Raw genomic sequence first — 26,251 nt, forward strand, 5'->3', positions numbered from 1 at the left:
TCCTCAAAGAGCTTTGCACTACTAGGAGAGTAAATCGTGAAAAGGAGGTGGTAAAGGTAAGTGAGAATGTCTCTGCCTTGATTCAGAGGAAAATTCCTCCAAAGTGTAAGGATCCTGGAAGCTTCACTATTCCATGTACTATTGGTAACTCTAGATTTAAGAATGCCATGCTAGACCTAGGTGCATCTGTTAATGTTATGCCCTATTCTGTTTATGAAACCCTAGGTCTAGGGGAACTTAAATCTGATAATGTTATAATTCAGTTAGCTGACAGATCAAATGCATACCCTAGAGGTTTGTTGGAGGATGTGCTTGTACAGGTTAACCATCTTATCTTCCCAGCTGATTTTTATGTGTTGGAAATGGAGGACTCTCCTGTGAGTTCCACTCCATTGCTTTTGGGACGTCCTTTCTTAAGGACAGCTAGGACAAAGATTGATGTATATGCAGGCTCTCTCACAATGGAGTTTGATGGTGATGTTATAGGCTTCAACATTTTTGAAGCCATGAGGTATCTGATTATACGCATTTATATGCGTATAATTATATCTAAAGCACTATAATTAAGCCAATCCTCATGTCAATTAATATGTAATTAATACATTTTTATTTATTTTGTAGAAAATAAGCGGAATTGCGAAAACGAGAGAAAATGGTGCGAAATTGGAGCAAATTGGAGTTTCCGACAAAAGGACAAAATTGTCAATGCGGGTCAACATGGTCAACTCCATCAAGGGAGCGGAATCTAATTACCTCCGCGATTATGTGCAGAACTATATTAAGAAGAGAAGAGGAGAAGAAGAAGAAGAAAAAGGAAGAAAGAAGAAAAGAAAAAAAAAATAATAATACTAATGGATGATGTCATCATGACATCACCCTGTTAATTAAGCTTAATTGTGGGATGGCATGGTGATGACGTCTCAGCCATCTTTTCCTCTTTCTTTTTCTTTTTGGTCACGTGCAGCACATGACCATGATCCTTTCTCCTTCTCTCTCAGCCACATATATAATTATCCCTCTCCCTCACAATTGAAAAAGGAGGAGACCACACACCCACATATAATTCCATTCCGTTCCTCTTTCTTGAGAGGGTAGCCGACCTCACTCCATTACTCAATCACTCTCTCGGACAGCAGCTACAGCGCCGCACATCTCTCTACCAGCACTCCCTCTCCTCTCAACTATTCTTCATCATCACTCACCCAAGTTCATCAATTCCTCATAATTCCAGATTTATAGGTACAAGAGAGAGTGTAATTCCAAGCTAGTCATGCTCACTCTCTAGTGTAGTTGTGATTAGTTTTGGTCTCTTTCTCTTTTCTTTACTCTCTTCTTGCTTTAATTTCTTGTAATTGATGAATTTCTTTGTGGGTATGTTGATGGATTGTGAGTAGTTTCTTATTTGGGTCTAGGGCTTGATGCCCTAGCAATTTTTACCATGTAATGACATTAATTTTTGGTGCTTAATGAAAGTGTGATGTGGTTTTTGTTCATGACTTTGCGTAATTTTCGATGAGAATTTGTTATAGAATTTGGCCAATTTTATGACTAGTTTTTATCCTCATCATGAAATTCATTTAATTAGTGGCTTGATTTTATGAATGAGCATGTTGTCGTGAGCAAATTGTTAGTCTCTAAAGAAATTGACGTAATGCCGTTTCACGCATGTTAAGAGCCCTAGTTCGGTCTTAATGTGTGTGTGATGAGAATGTGAATGCCCTAGCCCGGATTTACATTATTTTTGTACTATGAGAATGTGAATGCCTTAGTCCGGATTTGCACTATCACTCTAAGGCCCTAGTCCGGCTTAGAGTTAGGGATTGCGCCATTTCCCTTTTGTTGTGTGCCAAAATTGTGTTGTTACGGTAAATGATTGCTAGAGTGGATGCCTTAGTACCCAAATTTTGTCAACCGTTTTCCAAACCTTTAAATTTCTAGCACTTTACTTTTTGCAAATTTTAATTTCCTAGTTTTTAATTTGCAAAACCAAAAATTAATTCCCCCAAATATTTGCTCACATTTTTCATTGTAAGTACCATAAGGCCTTGAGCCTACCAATTTATTTTGGTGAGTTCTTGGCTACTTTTTGGCTTCGGGAGACCTAAGCCGTGCATGTGTGAGACTTGGTGTCTCACTTAGCCATTTTACAATTTTTCTTTTAGTTTAGCAAGTGACTTTTGTGACCCATAAACCATTGGATTTGAGTTAGCTCAAGATCCCCGAGGTACGATATTTCCGGGTTTAAATATTTCCCAATTCTTTGATGACCGTGTCCTTGTTGCGCGTAAGTTGCATTTTAGGCATCAAATCAAATGGCGCCGTTGCCGGGGATTAGAGTGTAATATCTCTAATCCCTTGGTTTTAGGTGGTTAGGTCACTTGCATTATTTTCTTAGTCGTAGTTAATTTTTCTTTGTGTGTTTAGCCTAAAAAAAAAAAAAAAAAATTAGTGATTGTCTGTTTTACTTTGCTTATTTTGTTACTTTTTACTTGTGTGATTTGTTTGTTGAGACATTGTGGTTATTTCTATCGAAGTGACGGGCCTTGTATTACTTTGTAGTACATGTAAGACATGAGCATCGATAGCAATCGTCACTTGGCTCGACTTGTTTGCTAGCTTTTTATTACATTTTCTAATTAATCGTTAGTTTCTTGAGTTGTTAGCTTTTCACTTATTCTTTGCTTTAATTTTATTTTATTTTCTTATTTAATTGTTGTCTTATTTTATCTCATTACATCTCTCATTCATTGTGAAGCGTGAAATTGGATTCAAGTTGCTTATTTTGTGAATTCTTGAGTATTTCTTACGTGGTCATATTTTTACGAGGTGCATGAGTGAAGCTCCAAAGAGACAAAGAGGTCGTCCAAGAAAGCGAGCACCTCCTAGACCAAGAGTACATCCAAGAAGCCTTTCACCGAGTCCATTAAGATCACAACCTACAAACACCATGGGGGAGCGAAAGACAATGAGGGAATACACTAGTCCCACAATTGTTGATCATCCTTCTTGTATTGTGCTCCCTCCATGTGAGCATCATTTTGAGATCAAGCCAAGTACTTTGAGCATTCTACCCGTATTCCATGGCATGCCCTCAAATAATCCATATGATCATATTGCGGAGTTTGAAGAAGTGTGTACTACCGTTCAACTCCATGGTCTTAATCCCGATGGTTTGAAGCTTAGATTGTTCCCTTTCACACTCAAGGACTATGCGAGGAAGTGGTTAAGTAAGTTGCCTCCTAGATCCATACGCACATGGGTTGAGATGCAAGAAACTTTCTTGGGAAAATATTTTCCTCCTTCAAGAACTTCCAATGTTAGAGATGAGCTTGTTGCATTCCGACAACTCCCACAAGAAAGTTTTAATGAGTGTTGGGAGCGATTCAAGGACTTAGAGATGTCATGTCCTCACCATGGGTTAGAGAAGTGGTTCCTTGTGGACAAGTTCTATAGAGGATTGATGCCGGATCAAAGACAAAGGGTTGACACTTTTAGTGGTGGAACTATTACAAGTAAACTCCCGGATGCCGCTTGGGACACATACGAGGAGCTATCTCTCAACTCCCTTCAATGGGATGATCTTGATACAAGGAGACGTCAAGTGCATAACAAGGAGAGTGTACCTAACCGAAGTGGTATTTATGAGGTTCAAGGGACATCAACCGGGCCTTCTATGCATGAATTCAAAAGGTTGGAAGGCAAGATTGACCAATTTCTAAATCAAGTTAACCGGAACCCTCCTCAAGCACAAGTCAAGATGGCGACTTCTACACCATGTTTGCTTTGTGAGAGCCTAGCACATTCCACTCAAGAGTGCCATTTATCTTCTCAATATCCGGAATTTATGGAGGAGTATGTTAACCAAGTGGGTAGTTTTGTGCCAAGGAACCCAAGAAATGATCCATACTCCAACACTTATAACCCCGGTTGGAGAAATCACCCCAATTTTTCTTGGAAAGATCAAGGTGGAGTTTCTAATATGCACCAAGGAGGAAAGCAAGGCTTTGGAGGCAACCAAGGCCAAGGATCATCCAATTTCATGCCCCATGGCAATGTGCACCAAGGAAACACTCATTTTATGCCTATTTCTTCACAAGGGCAGCAAGCATATATGCCTTATTCTCATGGTCAAGCCGGTTTTTCACAAGGATTCCAAGCTCCAAATGTCTCTCCCGGGTTTACACAAGGTATTGGCTATAGTTGTAGCAAGTTTCAAGGCAATTCTAGCTCATTTCAAGGTCCAAATCAAGGCGAGAGCTACAATTCCCTACCTATTCTTCAAGGCATGCCGATTCAAGCTCCAAGTGAACCAAAGAAGCCTAATTTTGAAGAATTGATGGGTGAGTTCCTTAAGGTTCAAACTTCTACCAATGTGGAGACCAAGCAAAACATCTCTTCACTAGCTCAAGGGTATCAAAATCTACAACAAAGCATGACTAAATTAGAGATACAAATGGGCCAAATAGCAACCAATTTGAGTGAGAGACCAATGGGAGCTCTTCCTTCCACAACGGAGAAGAACTCGAAGCATGTAGCCAAGGCTATTACTACTCTTAGAAGCGGGAGGACATATGACAATAAGGTATATTTACCTTCATCTTCTCAATCCCCTTTGCATGTGAATGCCCCATTTAATGCTCCCTCTCCTACTATATCACCTTCTCTTGGTAATTGTGTTTCCCCTTCCACACGTATTCCCAACTCTACCTCTCTACATTCTAATGATGGTTATGTGTTGGTTGAGGAATATGATAGTGATAATAGTGATATGCATGATGGTGCCATGAGGGAAGAAAATGTACCTCATGGCAATTTGAATAATGATTATTTGCATGCTTTTAATTCAAAGGAGGATGGGAACCGGGGGGAAGAAAATGTACCCCCGGGAATTGGAGTGGGTGATGTGGCTTTGAATGCAAAAGGAAGAAATAAGGGGGTGGATAAGGTAGCCGGAGGGGAAGAAAATGTACCCTCCGGAGGAGTTTCTAATGTTGACAAGCCTCACACAAGCCAAGCTTCGGTTTCTCCCACTCTTATTCAAGACAAGACTACAAATCCTTCTATTGTGCAACCGATGGTTTCTAGTGATGTCGTAGATCCTAAGAATGGGAATTCCATGGCTCTTGATAATTTGGGCGAGGCTATGAAGGCTAGGGACCCCAATGAAGCCGTGAGTAACCCTAGGGATCCATCAAGTGGTCAAGCATCTACTCAAGCTCAAAAGCCAAGAAAGGGTCCAATTTGTGTGCCTCCTCTAGATATGACAGATTATGAGATTCCATTGCCTTATCCTCAAGTGAAGCGGAAGCAAGAGTTAAAGAAGAAGCAAGAAGCACAAACGAAAGAGTTCATTGAGTTGTTCAAGAAAGTCAACATCAATATCCCTTTGTTGGAAGCCATAAAGCAAGTGCCTTCTTATGCTAAGTTTCTAAAGGATGTGTGCACAAACAAAAGAGCATTTAAGGAGCATGAACAAGTTTGTCTAAGTGAAAGTGTATCGGCTATTCTTCAAGGAAAATTGCCTCCTAAACTTAAAGATCCCGGTAGTTTCACCGTGCCATGCACTATTGGGTCAAGATTCTTTGACAAGGCGATGTTGGACTTAGGAGCAAGTATTAATTTGATGCCATATGATATTTATCGAACACTTGGTCTTGATGATCTTAAGCCTTTAAAAATTTCATTGAAAATGGCGGATAGGAGTGTTGTCTACCCAAGAGGGATGCTAGAAGATGTGCTTGTGAAGATTGATTCTCTCTATGTGCCGGCGGATTTTGTTGTTCTTGACATGGCTAAGAGTATTGATGTTGAGGAGGATGAATCTCCCATATTGCTTGGTAGAGCATTCATGGCCACCGCCGATACCAACATTAGTGTAAAGAAGGGAATCTTGACGATGACCGTTTTTGATACTACTATTGGCTTCCGAATTTTTGATGCCATAAGAAGTCCTCTTCACTTAGGTGAGTGTTTTCGGGTAGATGCGGTTGATTCCATGGTGGAGAAGACTTTCATTGAAACAAGTGCCAATGATTCTTTAGTAGAAGAAGAGTTCAACGACAAAAGTATTGAAGAAGATGATTCCACTATCGAAGTTGCTATGCCCACCTCTTCCTCACACACTCCTATTAGTATGCTTGATCTTCAACCGAAGTTGTTGCCCTCTATTATTTCTCCTCCTACACTTGAGCTAAAGCCTCTCCCATCTACTCTCAAGTATGCATTTTTGGGACCTAATGACACATTGCCGGTGGTTATCTCTTCCAAGCTTTGTGACGTTGATGAAGCCAAGTTATTGAAAGTGTTGAAAGAGCACAAAGGAGCTTTAGGGTGGACTATAGAGGACATAAAGGGAATATGTGCTAGCAAGTGTATGCATCACATTTACATGGAGGAAGGTAGCAAGCCCTCTAGAGATGCTCAAAGAAGACTTAACCCTCCTATAATGGAAGTGGTCAAGAATGAGGTGACAAAGCTTCTAGATGCCGGTGTGATTTATCCTATTTCGGATTCAAAATGGGTTTCTCCTGTACAAGTCGTTCCTAAGAAAGGAGGAATGACGGTGGTGAAGAATGACAAAGGAGAAGATGTTCCTCAAAGGGTGCAAAATGGTTGGAGGGTATGCATAGATTACCGGAAGTTGAATAGTGCTACTAGAAAGGATCATTTCCCTCTACCTTTCATTGACCACATGTTGGAGAGATTGGCGGGACATTCCTATTTTTGCTTCTTAGATGGCTATAGTGGATATAATCAAATTGTGATTGCTCCCGAAGACCAAGAAAAGACGACTTTCACTTGTCCTTTTGGTACCTTTGCTTATAGGCGTATGCCCTTTGGCTTATGTAATGCTCCGGCAACCTTCCAAAGATGTATGATGGCTCTATTTCATGATATGACCGAAAAATTCATGGAGATCTTTATGGATGATTTTTCGGTTCATGGTAACACTTTCGATGATTGCCTACACCATTTGACCCTAGTCTTGAAGCGTTGTGAAGAAAGCAATTTGGTCTTGAATTGGGAGAAGTGTCATTTCATGGTGGAAGAGGGCATTGTCTTAGGTCATGTGGTTTCTAAGAGGGGAATTGAAGTGGACAAAGCAAAGATTGAAGTCATTGAAAAGCTACCTCCACCGGTGAACATCAAAGGTATAAGAAGCTTTTTGGGACATGCTGGCTTTTATCGAAGATTTATTCCAAATTTTTCCAAGATATCCAAGCCTCTATGTGATTTGTTAGCAAAAGAAGCTCCTTGGGATTTCAACGAAGCTTGCCTCATTGCTTTCAATGAAATCAAAAGACTCTTGACTTGTGCCCCTATTATGTGTGCTCCCGATTGGTCACTCCCATTTGAGTTGATGTGTGATGCTTCCGATTTTGCCTTAGGGGCGGTGTTGGGACAAAAGCATGGGAGATTGATGCATGCTATCTATTATGCAAGTAGAACCTTGAATGAAGCTCAAGTGAATTACACAACAACAGAGAAAGAACTCTTGGCTATCATATTTGCATTAGAAAAGTTTCGGAGTTATCTCTTGGGTTCTAAAGTGATTGTGCACACGGACCACTCGGCATTGAAGTATCTCTTAGCCAAGAAAGACTCCAAGCCAAGACTTATTAGATGGGTTTTGCTTCTACAAGAGTTTGACATAGAGATTCATGACAAAGCCGGCAAGGAAAATGTGGTGGCGGACCATTTGTCAAGACTTATTGATGGGGGAGATGATTGTACTATTCCTATTGTTGATTCATTTCCGGATGAGCAACTCTTTACCGTTACATCAAAGGAGCTTCCATGGTTTGTTCACATTGTCAATTATTGGGCAAGTGGTGGGACATTTATTCCGGAGGATTGGGACTATCAAACCAAGAGGAGATTTAGAAGAGATGCATGTCGGTATGTATGGGATGACCCTATTCTATGGAAAGTTGGTCAAGACGAAGTTTTGAGAAGATGTGTGCCACAATGGGAAGTTCCTAATATTCTTGAGCATTGTCATTCCCACACTTGTGGTGGACATTTTGGTGGAAAGAAGACCGCTTTCAAGATCCTACAAGCCGGCTTCTTTTGGCCCACATTATTCAAAGATTCTCATGATTATGCCAAGAAGTGTGATCGATGTCAACGAGTGGGGAGAATCACCTCTAGAGACCAAATGCCTTTGACTAACATCATTGAGGTGGAAATCTTTGACACATGGGGAATAGACTTTATGGGGCCCTTTCCTAATTCAAATGGGTTTGAGTACATTCTTGTTGCGGTGGATTACGTGTCAAAATGGGTAGAAGCGCAAGCAACTCGGACCAATGATGCTAAGGTAGTTCTCAAATTCCTCCAGGAGCACATTTTTACTAGATTTGGCACACCCAAGTTCATCATAAGTGATGGTGGTTCCCATTTTATCAACCGAGCATTTGCTTCACTTTTGAAGAAATATGGGGTTAAACACAAGGTCGCCACTCCCTACCACCCGCAAACAAGTGGGCAAGTTGAAATTTCCAATAGGGAGGTGAAGGGAATTCTAGAGAAGACGGTGAACAGCTCAAGGAAGGATTGGAGCACCAAACTTCATGATGCTTTGTGGGCATACCGTACCGCATATAAGACCCCTTTGGGCATGACTCCATTCCGACTTGTTTATGGCAAGGCTTGCCACTTACCCGTAGAGTTTGAGCATAAGGCATTTTGGGCAATAAAGCAATTAAATTTTGATCTAGACAAAGCGGGTGAGAAGCGAAAATTTGATCTCAATGAGTTGGAGGAAATAAGAAGGGAGGCTTATGATAGTACGAAATTGTTTAAGGAGAAGACAAAGGTAACACATGATAAAAGACTTGTTGAGAAGATCTTTGAGCCTCATCAAAAGGTGCTCCTATACAATTCTAAGCTTCATCTTTTTCCCGGAAAATTAAGATCTCGTTGGAGTGGACCGTATGAAGTTGTTGAGGTATTCCCACATGGAGCCATTGAAGTCAAAAATTTGAGGAATGGGGAAACATTCAAGGTCAATGGGCATCGCCTAAAACCTTACTTGGACCATACTTTTGAGGCTTGTAAAGAGGTGCAATTCCTTGATGACACCACCTTGAAGTGAGAAGCAATATGAGATAGACCGGCTTTGAGGTCTCTAAAAAGAAGCGCTAGTGGGGAGGCAGCCCCACCAAATTTTGAGAGTTTGATTATCCTTTTTATAGAAGTAGTAGTTGAATAAGGCCTTTTTAGCCATGCTTTTGGAGGTTGGGAGGGTATGGAGATGGAGTTTATTTTTGGGAGGAGCTTGCTACTCCTGTTGTGGAGGATTGGAAGCTCCAAGGACCACATTCACTTGAAAATGGAGACTTGAACTATTTAAGCACCATGGTGCCTAGCTTGAAGCATATGCAAAGGAAGTCCAGGCTTATGCCTTGAGGTTGGTGTCTATTGGTCTTCTCCGAAGGTCGTGAGCTATGTGATGTCTACAAAATGGGGTTTTCGCATTTCTTCTCCGCATTTTAGATTTTTTTTCATTTTCATAGTTATCTTTTGTGCCTACGCCCGGACTTCACTCTCATGCCTAAATCCGACATGGATTTGGCTTTCGAGCTCACTTTGCAACATTGAGGACAATGTTGGTTTTAAGTGTGGGGGTGAGGGCTCGGGCGCCCAAAAAAAAAAAAAAAAAAAAAAAAAAAACAAACAAAAAAAAAAAAAAAATTTTAAAAAAAATTAAAAATTAAAAATTAAAAAAATATATATATGTTAGCCTTTTGTAATTAGAATTTAGTGGTTAATGCCTTTTCCAACTCCAATGACGAGACATGGACTTAGCTTGTTATGACTGTGGATAGATTGAGCATGATCTAGGACTATGAATTTGTTTTGTGATTAAGTGCATATGTGATCTATGCTTGATTATATGTGTGCACATAACTTATTGTTAGGTTGGTTCATCATAGTAGAGAAGCATATAGATTATTCGATTAACTTGCATGCCTTATTTGTGAGCTTTTGAGCCTAATATCCATAGTGTATGCATCGTTCATTCACTTATTCTTTCATGTGTGTACAATTTCATGACAATGTGTATTTAGAACTTGCTTGAGACCTCTTGAGGCTACTTTTAGCTTGCGACATGATAGAAAGGATGGAGGCATTAAGACTATATACCACCATGGCCAAAGAAGCATGTGCCTAAAGATATTTACCACTAGATTGCCACTTTGAGCCTATGTATATATTTTAGCCTTTTTGTTCATTATCACCACAAATCCCTACCTAGCCTAAACACTTTTATCCTACCCTTCTGTGGTAGTTGGTGAAGCGATTCGAGAGAATGACTTTATGTTTGAGTGCTTCAAAAGAAAAGAAAAGTCAAAAGTGTGAGGTTACAAAAGAATAAGTGTGGGGGTGAGTGATTTGTATAGAAAAGGAAGTTCTCAAAAAAAAAAAAAAAAAAAAAAAAAAAGTTGTGAAAATAAAAAAAGAAAGTTTAAGGAAAAGGAAAGTAGAAAAAAAAAAAAAAAAAAAAAGGTGTTGAAAAAAAAAAAAATAGCTAGTATTATTTTTGTTTATAGTATAGTGTAGTGTGGGTTGTACATTGGGTTTAGAGTAAGTGAGTTAGCATTCGAAAGCAAAAGTCTTATATCTCTACAAGAGAGAGTTGCTTCACGGACTTCTATGGACTTTGTATTTTCCTATCCTTCATTTCTCATAGCCACTTGCCCTTAGCCCCATTACAACCAAATAAAAGACCTCTTAATCTTGAATGTTGTGAGCTACCTAGCGGAGATGAGATCGAAGAGCAAGCATATGGCGGCGCGTGTTGTGAAATTGCTTTTGAGTGAAAACACATTTAGCCCCTAAACACTTGAGCGGAAATATTTCGTGAACCTATGTGAGTTTAGTGGGTTATATCGGGTCTTCTATGTGTCTATTTGATTATGGTGGATTGATGTGACACATGGTTTATACATGCATATACTTGAGCATTTCTTACATGTGCATCTTAATTGCCTTACAAATTTATAATTTCTATGTCATGCTTTGTCGACTTCATGGTCATATACATAATTAGTTCTCCGAGGATTATGGTTGGAAAGGCTAATACCGCACTTTCTTTATGTTTGAGGATATATGCTTGAGTCAATAGATTTTTGGTTATTAATTTACATTTAGTTTGCTTGGGGACAAGCAAAGTTCAAGTGTGGGGGTGTGATTATACGCATTTATATGCGTATAATTATATCTAAAGCACTATAATTAAGCCAATCCTCATGTCAATTAATATGTAATTAATACATTTTTATTTATTTTGTAGAAAATAAGCGGAATTGCGAAAACGAGAGAAAATGGTGCGAAATTGGAGCAAATTGGAGTTTCCGACAAAAGGACAAAATTGTCAATGCGGGTCAACATGGTCAACTCCATCAAGGGAGCGGAATCTAATTACCTCCGCGATTATGTGCAGAACTATATTAAGAAGAGAAGAGGAGAAGAAGAAGAAGAAAAAGGAAGAAAGAAGAAAAGAAAAAAAAATAATAATACTAATGGATGATGTCATCATGACATCACCCTGTTAATTAAGCTTAATTGTGGGATGGCATGGTGATGACGTCTCAGCCATCTTTTCCTCTTTCTTTTTCTTTTTGGTCACGTGCAGCACATGACCATGATCCTTTCTCCTTCTCTCTCAGCCACATATATAATTATCCCTCTCCCTCACAATTGAAAAAGGAGGAGACCACACACCCACATATAATTCCATTCCGTTCCTCTTTCTTGAGAGGGTAGCCGACCTCACTCCATTACTCAATCACTCTCTCGGACAGCAGCTACAGCGCCGCACATCTCTCTACCAGCACTCCCTCTCCTCTCAACTATTCTTCATCATCACTCACCCAAGTTCATCAATTCCTCATAATTCCAGATTTATAGGTACAAGAGAGAGTGTAATTCCAAGCTAGTCATGCTCACTCTCTAGTGTAGTTGTGATTAGTTTTGGTCTCTTTCTCTTTTCTTTACTCTCTTCTTGCTTTAATTTCTTGTAATTGATGAATTTCTTTGTGGGTATGTTGATGGATTGTGAGTAGTTTCTTATTTGGGTCTAGGGCTTGATGCCCTAGCAATTTTTACCATGTAATGACATTAATTTTTGGTGCTTAATGAAAGTGTGATGTGGTTTTTGTTCATGACTTTGCGTAATTTTCGATGAGAATTTGTTATAGAATTTGGCCAATTTTATGACTAGTTTTTATCCTCATCATGAAATTCATTTAATTAGTGGCTTGATTTTATGAATGAGCATGTTGTCGTGAGCAAATTGTTAGTCTCTAAAGAAATTGACGTAATGCCGTTTCACGCATGTTAAGAGCCCTAGTTCGGTCTTAATGTGTGTGTGATGAGAATGTGAATGCCCTAGCCCGGATTTACATTATTTTTGTACTATGAGAATGTGAATGCCTTAGTCCGGATTTGCACTATCACTCTAAGGCCCTAGTCCGGCTTAGAGTTAGGGATTGCGCCATTTCCCTTTTGTTGTGTGCCAAAATTGTGTTGTTACGGTAAATGATTGCTAGAGTGGATGCCTTAGTACCCAAATTTTGTCAACCGTTTTCCAAACCTTTAAATTTCTAGCACTTTACTTTTTGCAAATTTTAATTTCCTAGTTTTTAATTTGCAAAACCAAAAATTAATTCCCCCAAATATTTGCTCACATTTTTCATTGTAAGTACCATAAGGCCTTGAGCCTACCAATTTATTTTGGTGAGTTCTTGGCTACTTTTTGGCTTCGGGAGACCTAAGCCGTGCATGTGTGAGACTTGGTGTCTCACTTAGCCATTTTACAATTTTTCTTTTAGTTTAGCAAGTGACTTTTGTGACCCATAAACCATTGGATTTGAGTTAGCTCAAGATCCCCGAGGTACGATATTTCCGGGTTTAAATATTTCCCAATTCTTTGATGACCGTGTCCTTGTTGCGCGTAAGTTGCATTTTAGGCATCAAATCAGTATCCCCTTGACGTAAATGATTGTTGTTCTCTTGACATTTTGGATGATCTTGCACAGAAAATGTTTGATGTCATGAATGAGGATACCTTAGCCACGACACTTGCACAAGGAGTAGGTTACACAAAAGGTGGCGTCACTATCTCAGAGGAGGAATTGAAGGACACTTGTGAAAGAAAGATCATTGAGAACGTCTCATTCCTTGAGGCATCCCCCTATATAGGTAAGTCTATTTCTCCCTTGTCCATTCAGTTATCTGCTAACAAGACTTTACCTTCAGTGGTTCAGGCTCCAGAACTTGAGCTAAAACCTCTTCCAGACCATTTGAAGTATGTCTACTTAGGAGACAAGGAGACCTTACCAGTGATCGTGTCCTCTGCACTTACAACTCCACAAGAAGAGAAGTTAGTGGAAATGCTGAAGCAACACAAGACCGCCATAGGATGGACATTGGCGGACATCAAGGGAATAAGCCCTACAACTTGCGTCCATAGGATACTTCTAGAGGAGGGGTCTAAATCCACTAGAGAGGCTCAACGTCGTCTCAACCCTCCAATGATGGAAGTTGTGAAGAAGGAGGTTATCAAACTCCTTGATTGTTGGGTAATCTGATTGTTGGGTAATCTACCCCATTTCAGACTCCAAGTGGGTCTCACCAGTTCAGGTCGTGCCCAAGAAATCTGGGGTAACTGTGGTGAAAAATGCTGAGAATGAACTGGTGCCCCAAAGGACAGTCACAGGCTACAGAGTATGCATTGACTATAGGAGGCTCAATGCAACCACAAGGAAAGATCACTTTCCTCTTCCATTCATTGATCAGATGCTTGAGCGCTTAGCTGGACATGACTATTACTGCTTCTTGGATGGCTGCTCAGGCTACAATCAAATTGCCATAGCCAATGAAGATCAAGAGAAGACAACCTTCACTTGCCCCTTTGGGACGTTTGCCTATCGACGTATGCCCTTTGGACTTTGCAACGCTCCAGGTACCTTTCAGAGGTGTATGGTAAGTATCTTTTCAGATTATATTGAGAAAATCATAGAGGTATTCATGGATGACTTTTCAGTTTTTGGAAAGAATTTTGATGATTGTCTTAATAATCTGGAGATAATTTTGAACCGTTGCATGGAAACTAACCTTGTACTTAATTGGGAAAAATGCCATTTTATGGTTAAACAAGGAATAGTTCTAGGACATATTGTCTCTGCTAGGGGTATAGAGGTTGATAAAGCCAAGGTGGATACTGTGCGTCACTTACCCTCTCCCACTTCTGTGAGAGAGATTCGTTCTTTCCTTGGCCATGCAGGTTTTTATAGGAGGTTTATCAAGGACTTCTCCAAGATTTCGAGACCTCTATGCCAACTGCTCCAGAAGGATGTGACATTTCATTTTGACAAGGAGTGTCAAGACGCTTTTGACAAGCTTAAGGAGTTGTTGACGTCTGCCCCCATCATGTTACCTCCAGATTGGTCCTTGCCCTTTGAGTTGATGTGTGATGCCTCTGACTATGCAGTTGGAGCTGTTTTGGGGCAAAGAAAGGACAAACGACCCTATGCCATCTACTACGCCTCAAGGACTTTAAATGATGCACAGATGAACTATTCCACCACAGAGAAAGAGCTCCTTGCAGTTGTCTTTGCCCTTGAAAAGTTTCGTTCTTACTTGCTTGGTACCAAAGTTACTATCTATACTGACCATGCAGCTTTGAAATACTTGATGACCAAGAAGGAGGCGAAACCAAGGCTCATTAGATGGATCCTACTGTTGCAAGAATTTAACGTGGAAATCAAGGACAAAAAGGGTAGTGAAAACGTGGTAGCTGACCACTTGAGTCGTTTGGTGCATGCAGAAGACCCTCTCCCTCTAGTGGAGACGTTTCCAGATGAGCAACTCTTTGGACTTCAGGTAAGTGAACCATGGTATGCAGATATTGTGAATTATATTGTGTCTAGAAAGATTCCTGATACCATGTCACATGCTCATAGGGATAGGCTTAAGAAAACTGTTAAGCAATATGTTTGGGATGAACCTTATCTATGGAAATATTGCTCTGATCAACTGATTAGGAGATGTGTGCCTGAACATGAACATAATGCCATACTTTCTTTTTGCCATTCTAAAGCATGTGGGGGTCATTTTGGGTCTAAGAAGACTGCATTTAAGGTACTAGAGTCTGGGTTCTATTGGCCAACATTATTCAGGGATGCACATGCCTATTGTTTAACTTGTGATAAATGCCAAAGAACAGGAAATCTAGGTCCTAGAGATCAAATGCCTTTGTCTAATATCATAACTGTTGAAATATTTGATGTCTGGGGTATAGATTTCATGGGACCTTTCCCATCATCTTTTGGGTTTCTATATATCTTACTTGCAGTGGACTATGTTTCCAAATGGGTGGAAGCAAAGGCCACTAGAACTAATGACTCTAAGGTTGTTGCAGATTTTATCAAGTCTAACATCTTTAGCAGGTTTGGAATGCCTAGAGTACTCATTAGTGATGGTGGATCCCACTTTTGCAATCGGACGATTGAGGCTCTCTTGAAGAGATATGATGTGACACATAAGGTTTCTACACGTTATCACCCCCAAACTAGTGGGCAGGCTGAGATCTCTAACCGTCAGATTAAAGGGATATTGGAAAAGACTGTGAACCCTAACAGGAAAGACTAGTCCTTGCGTTTAGAGGATGCTTTGTGGGCTTACAGAACTGCATACAAAACTCCCATAGGTATGTCACCATATCGAATTGTCTATGGCAAACCTTGCCATTTACCTGTGGAGTTAGAGCACAAAGCTTGGTGGGCTGTGAAGCAGTTCAACATGGATATTGATGCAGCTGGGCTTCATAGGAAGTTGCAATTGCAAGAATTAGAGGAGATTAGAAATGATGCCTTCGAAAGTGCTAAGATTTACAAGGACAAGACTAAGGCATTCCATGATAAAATGATTCGAAGGAAGACTTTTGTTGTGGGCCAAAAAGTTCTTCTCTTCCATTCCCGTCTCAAACTCTTCCCAGGTAAACTTCGTTCTCGTTGGATTGGGCCTTTTGTTATTACTCATGTGTTCCCCCATGGAGCTGTGCAGATAAAGAGTGAACAAACGGGTAACGAGTTCAAGGTGAATGGCCATCGCTTGAAGCCTTACTATGAGGCATTTGTGGAACATGAAGTGGAGGATGTACCCCTCCAGAACGTTCCTAACCCTGAGGATTAAATGGAGGTACAAGTCTAGGCTGAAAGACTATAAACATTAAGCGCTGCTTGGGAGGCAACCCAATTCCGAAGTAGCTGTGGAGGAGTCGTCAACGCAGATTTGCTTTCTCTTTCCCTTTTACTTCTTCAATTTTCCTTTGTTTTAGTAGTTATTTTCTTAAATTCCATCCCTATATGCTTACTTGTTTCATTGCATGCTTATTCTTGATTACATTGAGGACAATGCAATATTTAAGTGTGGGGGAAGGGATTTACACTTTTATCTTGAGTCATATATTGAAAAATACAAAAAAAATTGAAAAATACAAAAAAAAAAAAAAAAAAATTTGAAAAATGTCAAAAATTTTAAAAAAATTTTGGTTACTTTTGTTTTTGTTTTTGAGTCTTAGAATGCCCTTTCAACTGTCTAGGATGATTCTATATCTCTGAAATCATGATTAAAAGAAGATCACAAAATTGAGATGATTTTTAAAATGGTATTCTTTGGTTAATTGAGATATATGAAAAAATACATGCATGTGTAGTGGATATGGATTTCGTAACCCTGGTACAGAATATGAGCATGTTAGGATGAGTTTTGATTCATAAAAGCCCATGTGAGATATTTGAGCCATGTCCCTTTTTCTTGGAGTGATAAATGAAAAACATATTCTTAATTTCTTGGCGATGTTTTGATGATCTCATTATTCTTTCATTTGATTGATTGCTTGCCATAGATTAAGTTTGATGGACTAGAAAATGCTAGAATTCGCTCTTGTGCTTGTTGAGACGTTTGTCAATATATGGCCCTGATTCTGGAAGGGATAGAGGCAACCTAGGAATTACCACCATTGCTAAATAAGCATGTGTCCCTATTTGTGCCCGTCGTGGGACTCCCTTAGATAAACCCCTTTGAGCTTACATTAAGCCTTTTCTTTCATCACCCTTAAATCCTTAACCCTGAACCTTAGTATAGCTACACTCCTACCCTTTGTTCTAAAAACTTAGCGGAGCTATATTTTGGGACTTTACTTGAGGATTTGGCATTGAGAAAGAAGATTGAGAAGAGGTGAAAGTTCAAGTGTGGGGGTAGACTTGTCCATAAAGAAAAAAAATATGTGAAAGCCGTGAAAAATGAAAAGAAAAGAAAAAAAAAATTTTGTGTACGGCTAGAAAAGAAAAGAAAGAAAAATGTTTATGGATTTTAGTCCCCCATACTTAGTGATTTTGGAGTTTGTTTTGAATTGAAGGCCCACTACAGAAAAATTTGGCCTTTGTCCATTCCATTATAGTTCAAGGGAAGTTTACAATGAAGATTGGGCCCAACATGAAGACATTAGGCCCTTTTATGTTACCTCTAGGGAAAGTGACGTTTTTGCAATGCATTGGTGGATTTCTTGAGGTCTCTACATCTACATGAGCTCTGCTAGGTTTTTAGGACACTTTGTGAAATTCCTTACCTTTCGTTTCTTAAAACCTTGAGTCTTGGCCCCATTACAACCCTTAATAAGACCTTCTTGATCCTTAAGATGGGACAGCCTTTGAATTGTGGAGATGAGTTACAAGAGTTGAACCTATGGCTTGGGTCCATCCGTGCAAGAAGTTGATATCCTTCATGAGATCTTTTCAAAAAATTATTTTCACAAAGTGCTTTTCGTTTCTTATATATGTGAGCTATTTGATTGCCTCAAAATATTTTCTCTCACATATAATTGAGTGATTATAAGCTTTTAAGCATTGTCTTGAATTCTGAGAGAAGAAAGAGTGGATATACCTTGTGAGGATATGAATCATACTTGTTCGAAGCATGCTTAACAGAAACCATCACCATTGTCACAACCAAGTCCTACTTGTGTATGTGTGGATTATATGTTTTAATTAACTCTTGAATATCTACATATTGATTCTTGGTTGAGTGCTAATCTTGATGTTGTGAAAGTATGAGATTTCTGAGACAAAAAGTTGAAGGGCAATAGAGTCATTGTTTTTGTAGAGTCTTTAATTTTCGTTGAGTCTTAGTGTGTGTCTTAGTGTGATTTTGCTAAGGGACTAGCAAAAGCTAAGTGTGGGGGAATTTGATAGGAGCATTTTAATGCGACGTTTTACTTGCTTTTCCCTACATTTCTTGCGTTATTTCCTTATTAAAACCCTATTTAGGAAAGTTTTCATTCTTTGATTGGGAAAGTTCCTATTTGTAGAAAGTTTCTATTTTTATAGTTTCTATTTATCATTTTTAGTAAGTTTCCATTTTCGGTAGTTTCTATTTTTCAGTTTAGGAAAGTTTCTATTTTTCTTATTAGTTTCTATTTTCAGGACCTCCGAGCTAAATATGAAAATGAACTCATAAATGGAAAGAGGAGCTTGCGAACACCAAGGGGAGCAAAGATGAAGGTACATTGGAGTAGAAAAATGGAAATGTACTAAAAGATCAATTTCACACATATTCCTACTCCGGCTAGGAGAAACCAAGCCAAGCAAAGAAGAAGGAGCGGCCGCCTGACCAAATGAACTTCAAATGAGCTGAAACCTTCCAGATCCACTCTAGACACCCAAATGATCATTTCTTATGAAGAGTGCCAGAGAAAAATATGAGTGGAAGGCCTTCAAACAATCAGCCCAATTCTCTACAGAAGCAAAACCGGAAAACTGGACCTGTAAGAGGTCCAGCAGCATTTCCGGCCCAACCACATGGCAAGAAATTCTGAAATTTTACCACAGTAATCTACACTCATGGTGGATAATTTCATATGAAGAAGTCGAAGGCATATAATGAAGTCTTGTTGGAGAAATAATTGAAGGAATAAAGGGGCAGAAACTGACTTGAAAACAGCTCAACACCACATATTCATGTTTCCCACCCACATGAAGAAAGCATTTCTTTTTCCTTGGATACATTTTTCTACTCTAAAAGATCATCATCACTTCCACATTTCTTCACCTTAATGCTTTGCTTTCATCATTACCTCATCTTTTACATATTTTACAAACCACTCTCATACTCCACTTTAATTATTTTTCTTCATCTCATCATTTCACTCTTCTTTTTCCTCCCTATTTAAACACCTTCTCCTCTCACTCTCAATCACCAATTTCTGAATCCATAACACACATTCCTTCATCCATTCCATCTTCTTGTCTCACCATTTCCTCTCCATTTTCCTTAGTCACCAATTCCTTCATCCATTCCATCTCCTTGTCTCTCCATTTCCTCTCCATATCTCTTTTCCATTCTCTAGTTTTCTTGTTCTTCATTTTCAAGCCAAGAGAAAGAGAAGCCATGCAATACATCAATTTCCCAACCGCCATCCACCCTTGTGTCGTCCCTAGAAGATTGCTTGCTTTCAAGGATCTTCAAGTTCTTCGTCTCAAGGCTTTATCATTCATCTTTCAAGGTGTATTATATCCTTTCTCTTGTTTTCTTTGTTTGATTTTGTAAAACTATGAATTCTAGTTAACAAATAATGTTAAGGGCAAAGTTTAAAGCCCGTTTATATGTTTTGAGATAAAGTTGTGATTTCTATATGTTGATTTTTATGTTGCTTATGTGGGTTTGTTTAATTAAATTTGCATGATAGAAAACTTTTGTATTTTAATCTTATGTGGTTGCAAACACTTAGGGTTTTGATATAATTGGTGCTAGGTTTAAGAACATGAAATCGACTTTTCGTTTTGTGTAAACTTGAATCAAAGTAGTAAAGGTTTTGTGCAAAGACCGAATTTAATTAAAGAGGATTGCAATTAGGTGGACTTTTCCATACTAAGTTGTACACTTGAGTTGATAGCCTTTCTCTATGTCTAATGCGTTGAACATGTCATGATTGACTAGCTTTCTAGGGCTTGATTGCATGTTTGATAGGATTAATCTAGGTGCTTTCGCTTAGGTTAATTAGCATTGAAAAGTAAAATATGGGAAATCATTTGCTTTCGAATGTTTCACATGATCAACTCCTCTCTCATGACATTTAAAATCAACTATAGGAATTGTAATTGGATTTCTTGCATATGGATGTGGTTTTGATCTTTGTTCTCTCACTCCATTTGTATTTTTATGTTTTTGCATTTTAATTATTTTGTTAACTTAGTTTTATTTTCGAAAAAACCAAAAACAAAATCCCCCCTTTTTCGTAAATAATGTTTATACTTGTGAATATCTTTGTGAATATTATACTTTGTTTTAATTTTAATTGTTTAATTGTTTGACAATGACAGGTGTACCCTCAATCCCCGGAATAGAACGATCCCTACTTACTTATATTACTAACGACATTTCAGGGTTAAATTATGCGCTCGCTTCGAGCGCATCAGAATTCTCAAGCTATTATGATGATTTCATTGACAAATTTGAAAACTAACATGTGAGTAAACCATTTTGATTACTCAAACGAAAACTCCAGGCTCACATGCCTATGAAGGTACACCATTCTCTCTCAGTTTTGGCACTGTGTGTAATTTTGTGCTCAAATTGTTCCAAAATTTTATCAGATTGTGACAGAATTATTATACTAGACATGATCTTTGACTTTAACCCACATACAGTTTTATGTACTGCCCAGTATCACTTGTCTTTTAACTTTTAACTGCTGCAGTCCTCCTGAATATCTACCTATCACTTTATGGGCTTATGTTATTCAATAGAGTTAATTAGATGGTGGTTGTCAGAGCTGAACATGCTTCCAGTTGTTTAGTGTATTTATTTTTTGTATGACTAAGAAGACGACCCTGATAAAGCTGTACTCTTTTTTGCTTTGGTGGGTTTGATCTTATTTGTTTATGTATTTAATAGTTGATTAGAGAATTTCAAGCTCTGCAAGTTTGCCAACAGGTAGGAGATGTTAGCCCAATTTGAAGGGATCAGGATTTGAAGTTGATTAGTCATCAAATATCGACCAGGTGGATCTTCGACTTTTGTTTATATATTGTGTTTTTTCGTTTTGGAGATTAAAGATTTCATCTTTGGGTGCTTTGCTGAAAATTTGATGAATTTGGCAATCTGGGTAGGTCTCAAAATCTGATTTGGGAAGGTGGATATGATCAAGTTGAAGTCTTTTTGATGTTTGTACTGCAAATTATGCAGGTTTAGAAGATAGAAGTATTTACTGTGGACAAGTATGAGTTGCAAATGCTTTGGTGCTGCTTCAGTTGTGGAGAGGAGAAGGAGTAGTTTAGGTCAGACTAACCATGGTCTGAATGGTACGCATGATATGTGTAAATGCTTTGCTTCTATGTTCAAGATTATTATCAACATCATGCTAGTCATACACGACTTTGCTTCTATCATTTATGGTTTATTTTGGAACAGGAGAGATGCAAGTTACAGCTAGTCATACACGACTTATGCTGCTTTATGACTCCCGTAATGATGACGGGATTAAGATTTTATTGTGACGTCATGATGCTACAAATTGAGTAATTTAACAAGTTATTATGTGTAACTTAAATGAACATAAATGATCTATGGGATAATGATAAAAGAGGTCATTTTAAAGTGCTTTATTATAATTCAGACACCACAAATGTTCTCATGATAATTAAGGTCACTTCTTTACAACCTGACACTGAAAATACAAATAATTACAAAGACTGCCACTGACGGCTCTCTCTCTACCCCTCCTGTTAGCCAAGCTCGTCTGAACCATTATCCATCGGGCTCGACCTTACCAAAATCTCTCTCTCTCTCTCTCTCTCTCTCCCTCCCACCCTCCCTCCCAATATGATAATGCGATTGCAACCACTGCAATCTGAGTCGCCGTTTGCAATTCGTCAGGGTTTGATTGGACTAGGGCTTTACGACAGCGCGGCGGCGAAGGAGGAGAACTAGGTTAGTGTTTGAGTTTCTGGAGTTATGTTGATGGTGAAGGAGAGTTCTAATTGGAGTGCCGCCGGTGGATTTGCCGCTGAGGATTTCGACGGCGAGGACATGTCGATCGATCTCGATACATTATATAGCCTTCTCGAGGAAGAACCCCCGGTAATTATCTGAATTGATATTTCAACGTTGTATTTTGATTTAATACTTCGAGGATGCTTAGTTCTATATCAACACGATGTGATTTGTTAATTTGTTTTTATTGTTGATTCTATGGAAATTCAATCTGTAATTGATATTGAATTATAGGTTTCATTTTGCTAATCGTCAGGAAATTATTGGATACAAGAGTGTGTCTGTGTGTATACCAATCGGTTTGCCTTCTATGCAGAGATAGTGCATGGAACTTGAAAGGATACCAGCTTCATATTGTACATGTTAACATTACAATATCACTGTTTAGTGAAACTTTCTTATTTGAGGTCCTATTTATTTCTCTTAACCTATTTCTTATCGTAGGTTGTAGGCAAGAGATGTAAAAATTTGGATTTCAATCATGTGGTATTGCATTGGATATTAAGGGTTAGTATTTGTTTCAAAATTCAAATGAATGTATGCATTTAAACTGTTCTGTTTTTCTGTTTCTTATCGTAGGTTGTAGGCAAGAGACTCAATCACCTGCAATGTGAATTTCATTGATTTGTATTCTTCCCATGTAAGTCCTGAATAAGCATTTTCCCTTTGCTTTACAATCCTCTCATGTTCTTCCTGTCATGAGCATTAAATAATAATAAATAAGAACATTTTTTGGTTATGAAATAGAAATCAGCATGGTTTGAATGAGAATTCAGATTTACTCAAATGGTACTGATGTTTCAAATAAAACAAATCCATCATCTGTCAATTACATGAGCTTCTGTTTGGTATATTTGTCTGTTGTTAGATACTTGCTGAGGAAAAGTAAGATGAATAATGCAAATGTTAACGGTCACATTGCTTCTGTTTGATATCTGATTTAATTTTGATCATGGTTATTTCAGGTCTCTTAAGCTTGGTGTAGTAATTTCAAGCCCAACGTCAATTGGATACAGAATTCTATTTACATTTATGGTTGCCTTTTGGACTTGCATTAGCTATTGATCACCAAGTAGGATCATCTAGGCTAGAAGATATTTAAGTAATATGAAGATAAAGAAACCAACTCCTCTCTCACAAAAAAATGCCTCATGCAGATCCATTGGTTCTTCTTCTACAACACTTCTAGGTATGTGTCCATTGTTCGAAAGGAAGGGCTTGAAATATCACAACCGGCACTTGATTTTTCCAAGACAGAGGTGAACTACATGGAGAAACTTTCGAAAGAAGAGGGGATTCAGAAGAAACTCAGCAAGAATATTTTGCAATATAAATCTCATATAATCAAGATATTTGTGGAACATAGGCACAATTGGATCTCTGCAGATTTAGAGTTTTAGAAATTTGCCTAGGGCTTAGGATGCAAGTCACTGGTGAATTGTAAACTCTAGTTTATTAAATAAATTAGCTTTTTGTATCTTTTTATGATGTCACTGTTATGTTTAATTTTCCTTAATAAAACATTACTTTTATAGATCTTTTACAACACATTCTAATTTTCGGCATCTTTTGAATTCAACAAATCATTGTCACTGACCATGTCCAAGGTTAACTTGGCTATTAACTTGTGACTTGGCTACTGACAGTTACTTGGTTAGTTACTTGGTCAGTGACATGGTCAGTTACTTAGTTAGTGACTTGGCTACTAACAGTTACTTGGTTAGTGACATGGTCAGTGACATGTAATGTGACATGGTCAGTTACTTAGTTAGTGACATGTGATTAGAAGTGACTTGGCTACTGACAGTTAATTGGTTAGTGACATGGTCAGTGACATGTAATGTGACATGGTCAGTTACTTAGTTAGTGACATGTGATTAGAAGTGACTTGGCTACTGACAGTTACTTGGTTAGTGACATGGTCAGTGACATTGTCAGTTACTTAGTTAGTGACTTGGCTACTGACAGTTACTTGGTTAGTTACTTGGTCAGTGACATGGTCAGTTACTTAGTTAGTGACTTGGCTATTAACTTGTGACTTGGCTACTGACAGTTACTTGGTTAGTGACATGGTAAGTTACTTAGTTAGTGACATGTGATTAACAGTGACTTGGCTACTGACAGTTACTTGGTTAGTGACATGGTCAGTTACTTGGCCAGTGACTTCACTAACAGTAGGTCACTATTAATCTCAAGTCACTGTCAATCACATGTCACTGGCAAAGTCACTGTTATATTGCATGTCACTGGCTAAGTCACTGGCCATGTCCAATGTTGATCACAAGTCAGTAGACAAGTTACTGGTCATGTCATTGAAATTGTCGAGTCACTGACCTTGCCACTGGCTATGTCCAATGTTGATCAAGTCACCGACCATGTCACTGAAATTGGCAAGTTACTTACAAAGTCATTGATCGACCATGTCATATTGCATGTCACTGACTAAGTCACTGACAAAAACAAAATCCATTCTGATCAGTTTTTGGTTCACAAAAACAGATATCATATATCTTAAACTTGATGCTAATGCATCAAATCAAAATGCTGCTTTATCTGCCAAAGACAAGATTTTATTTTTTTATAACGTTATTGTGTATAACAAATATATGCAACACCACCTCAAAAATAATCATCAATCCGTGGGATATATGTATGAACACAATACATCAGAGGTATATAATAGTATAATACACAAGCACCTAAATATGGAGATCTATAGATCTTTATAACGTCAATAGTTTACAAGTGACAATCATGAGGGAAAATACCAAGGACAAATATGCGGGAAAACACTTTTGAATACCCTGTATTTGGAAACTTCAACCTCATTCTGAAACAAAATGAAGAGGCTGTCCCCCATGCAAGATGCATGAGCCCAACAGATATTTTCGTGCAAGGGCACGGACTTTGGTATCAAAATGTGATGATGTTATTCATGAACCAGGCAAGTAGGTCGGATTAAGAAGAGTATTGATATAAAGCTCATGAACCTCTTGGAAAAAGCTCTTAATCCCGTCATCATTACGGGAGTCATAAAGCAGCATAAGTCGTGTATGACTAGCTGTAACTTGCATCTCTCCTGTTCCAAAATAAACCATAAATGATAGAAGCAAAGTCGTGTATGACTAGCATGATGTTGATAATAATCTTGAACATAGAAGCAAAGCATTTACACATATCATGCGTACCATTCAGACCATGGTTAGTCTGACCTAAACTACTCCTTCTCCTCTCCACAACTGAAGCAGCACCAAAGCATTTGCAACTCATACTTGTCCACAGTAAATACTTCTATCTTCTAAACCTGCATAATTTGCAGTACAAACATCAAAAAGACTTCAACTTGATCATATCCACCTTCCCAAATCAGATTTTGAGACCTACCCAGATTGCCAAATTCATCAAATTTTCAGCAAAGCACCCAAAGATGAAATCTTTAATCTCCAAAACGAAAAAACACAATATATAAACAAAAGTCGAAGACCCACCTGGTCGATATTTGATGACTAATCAACTTCAAATCCTGATCCCTTCAAATTGGGCTAACATCTCCTACCTGTTGGCAAACTTGCAGAGCTTGAAATTCTCTAATCAACTATTAAATACATAAACAAATAAGATCAAACCCACCAAAGCAAAAAAGAGTACAGCTTTATCAGGGTCGTCTTCTTAGTCATACAAAAAATAAATACACTAAACAACTGGAAGCATGTTCAGCTCTGACAACCACCATCTAATTAACTCTATTGAATAACATAAGCCCATAAAGTGATAGGTAGATATTCAGGAGGACTGCAGCAGTTAAAAGTTAAAAGACAAGTGATACTGGGCAGTACATAAAACTGTATGTGGGTTAAAGTCAAAGATCATGTCTAGTATAATAATTCTGTCACAATCTGATAAAGTTTTGGAACAATTTGAGCACAAAATTACACACAGTGCCAAAACTGAGAGAGAATGGTGTACCTTCATAGGCATGTGAGCCTGGAGTTTTCGTTTGAGTAATCAAAATGGTTTACTCACATGTTAGTTTTCAAATTTGTCAATGAAATCATCATAATAGCTTGAGAATTCTTCCTGCACACAATAGGTAAAATTAGAAGAGGCAAAAGAATCAGCTCTAGCATAACACAGCCCTTAGAACGGTTTTGTTTTAACATCAAACAAAAGGTTTACTCATAAGAACCCA

General features: G+C 38.4%; 1 protein-coding gene and 1 non-coding gene across 2 annotated transcripts; one reads left to right on the forward strand and one right to left on the reverse strand.

Moving 5' to 3' along the window:
* The first annotated feature begins 626 nt into the window (after positions 1-626).
* Positions 627-9,611, forward strand: LOC121051804. The gene has a single exon (XM_040515179.1). It carries the CDS (start codon positions 2,831-2,833, stop codon positions 9,095-9,097), a length of 6,267 nt encoding a protein of 2,088 aa, XP_040371113.1. The 5' UTR covers positions 627-2,830; the 3' UTR covers positions 9,098-9,611.
* Positions 3,314-3,420, reverse strand: LOC112191155. The gene has a single exon (XR_002932871.1). It is a non-coding gene; the product is annotated as a small nucleolar RNA R71 (small nucleolar RNA).
* Positions 9,612-26,251: the final 16,640 nt, after the last annotated feature.

This window comes from Rosa chinensis, chromosome 2, assembly GCF_002994745.2.
Source record: "Rosa chinensis cultivar Old Blush chromosome 2, RchiOBHm-V2, whole genome shotgun sequence".
Lineage (NCBI taxonomy): Eukaryota > Viridiplantae > Streptophyta > Magnoliopsida > Rosales > Rosaceae > Rosa > Rosa chinensis.

Excerpts from the sequence above, each read along its gene's own strand:
- LOC121051804 (XM_040515179.1), top strand. The coding sequence starts at position 2,831 with ATGAGTGAAGCTCCAAAGAGACAAAGAGGTCGTCCAAGAAAGCGAGCA.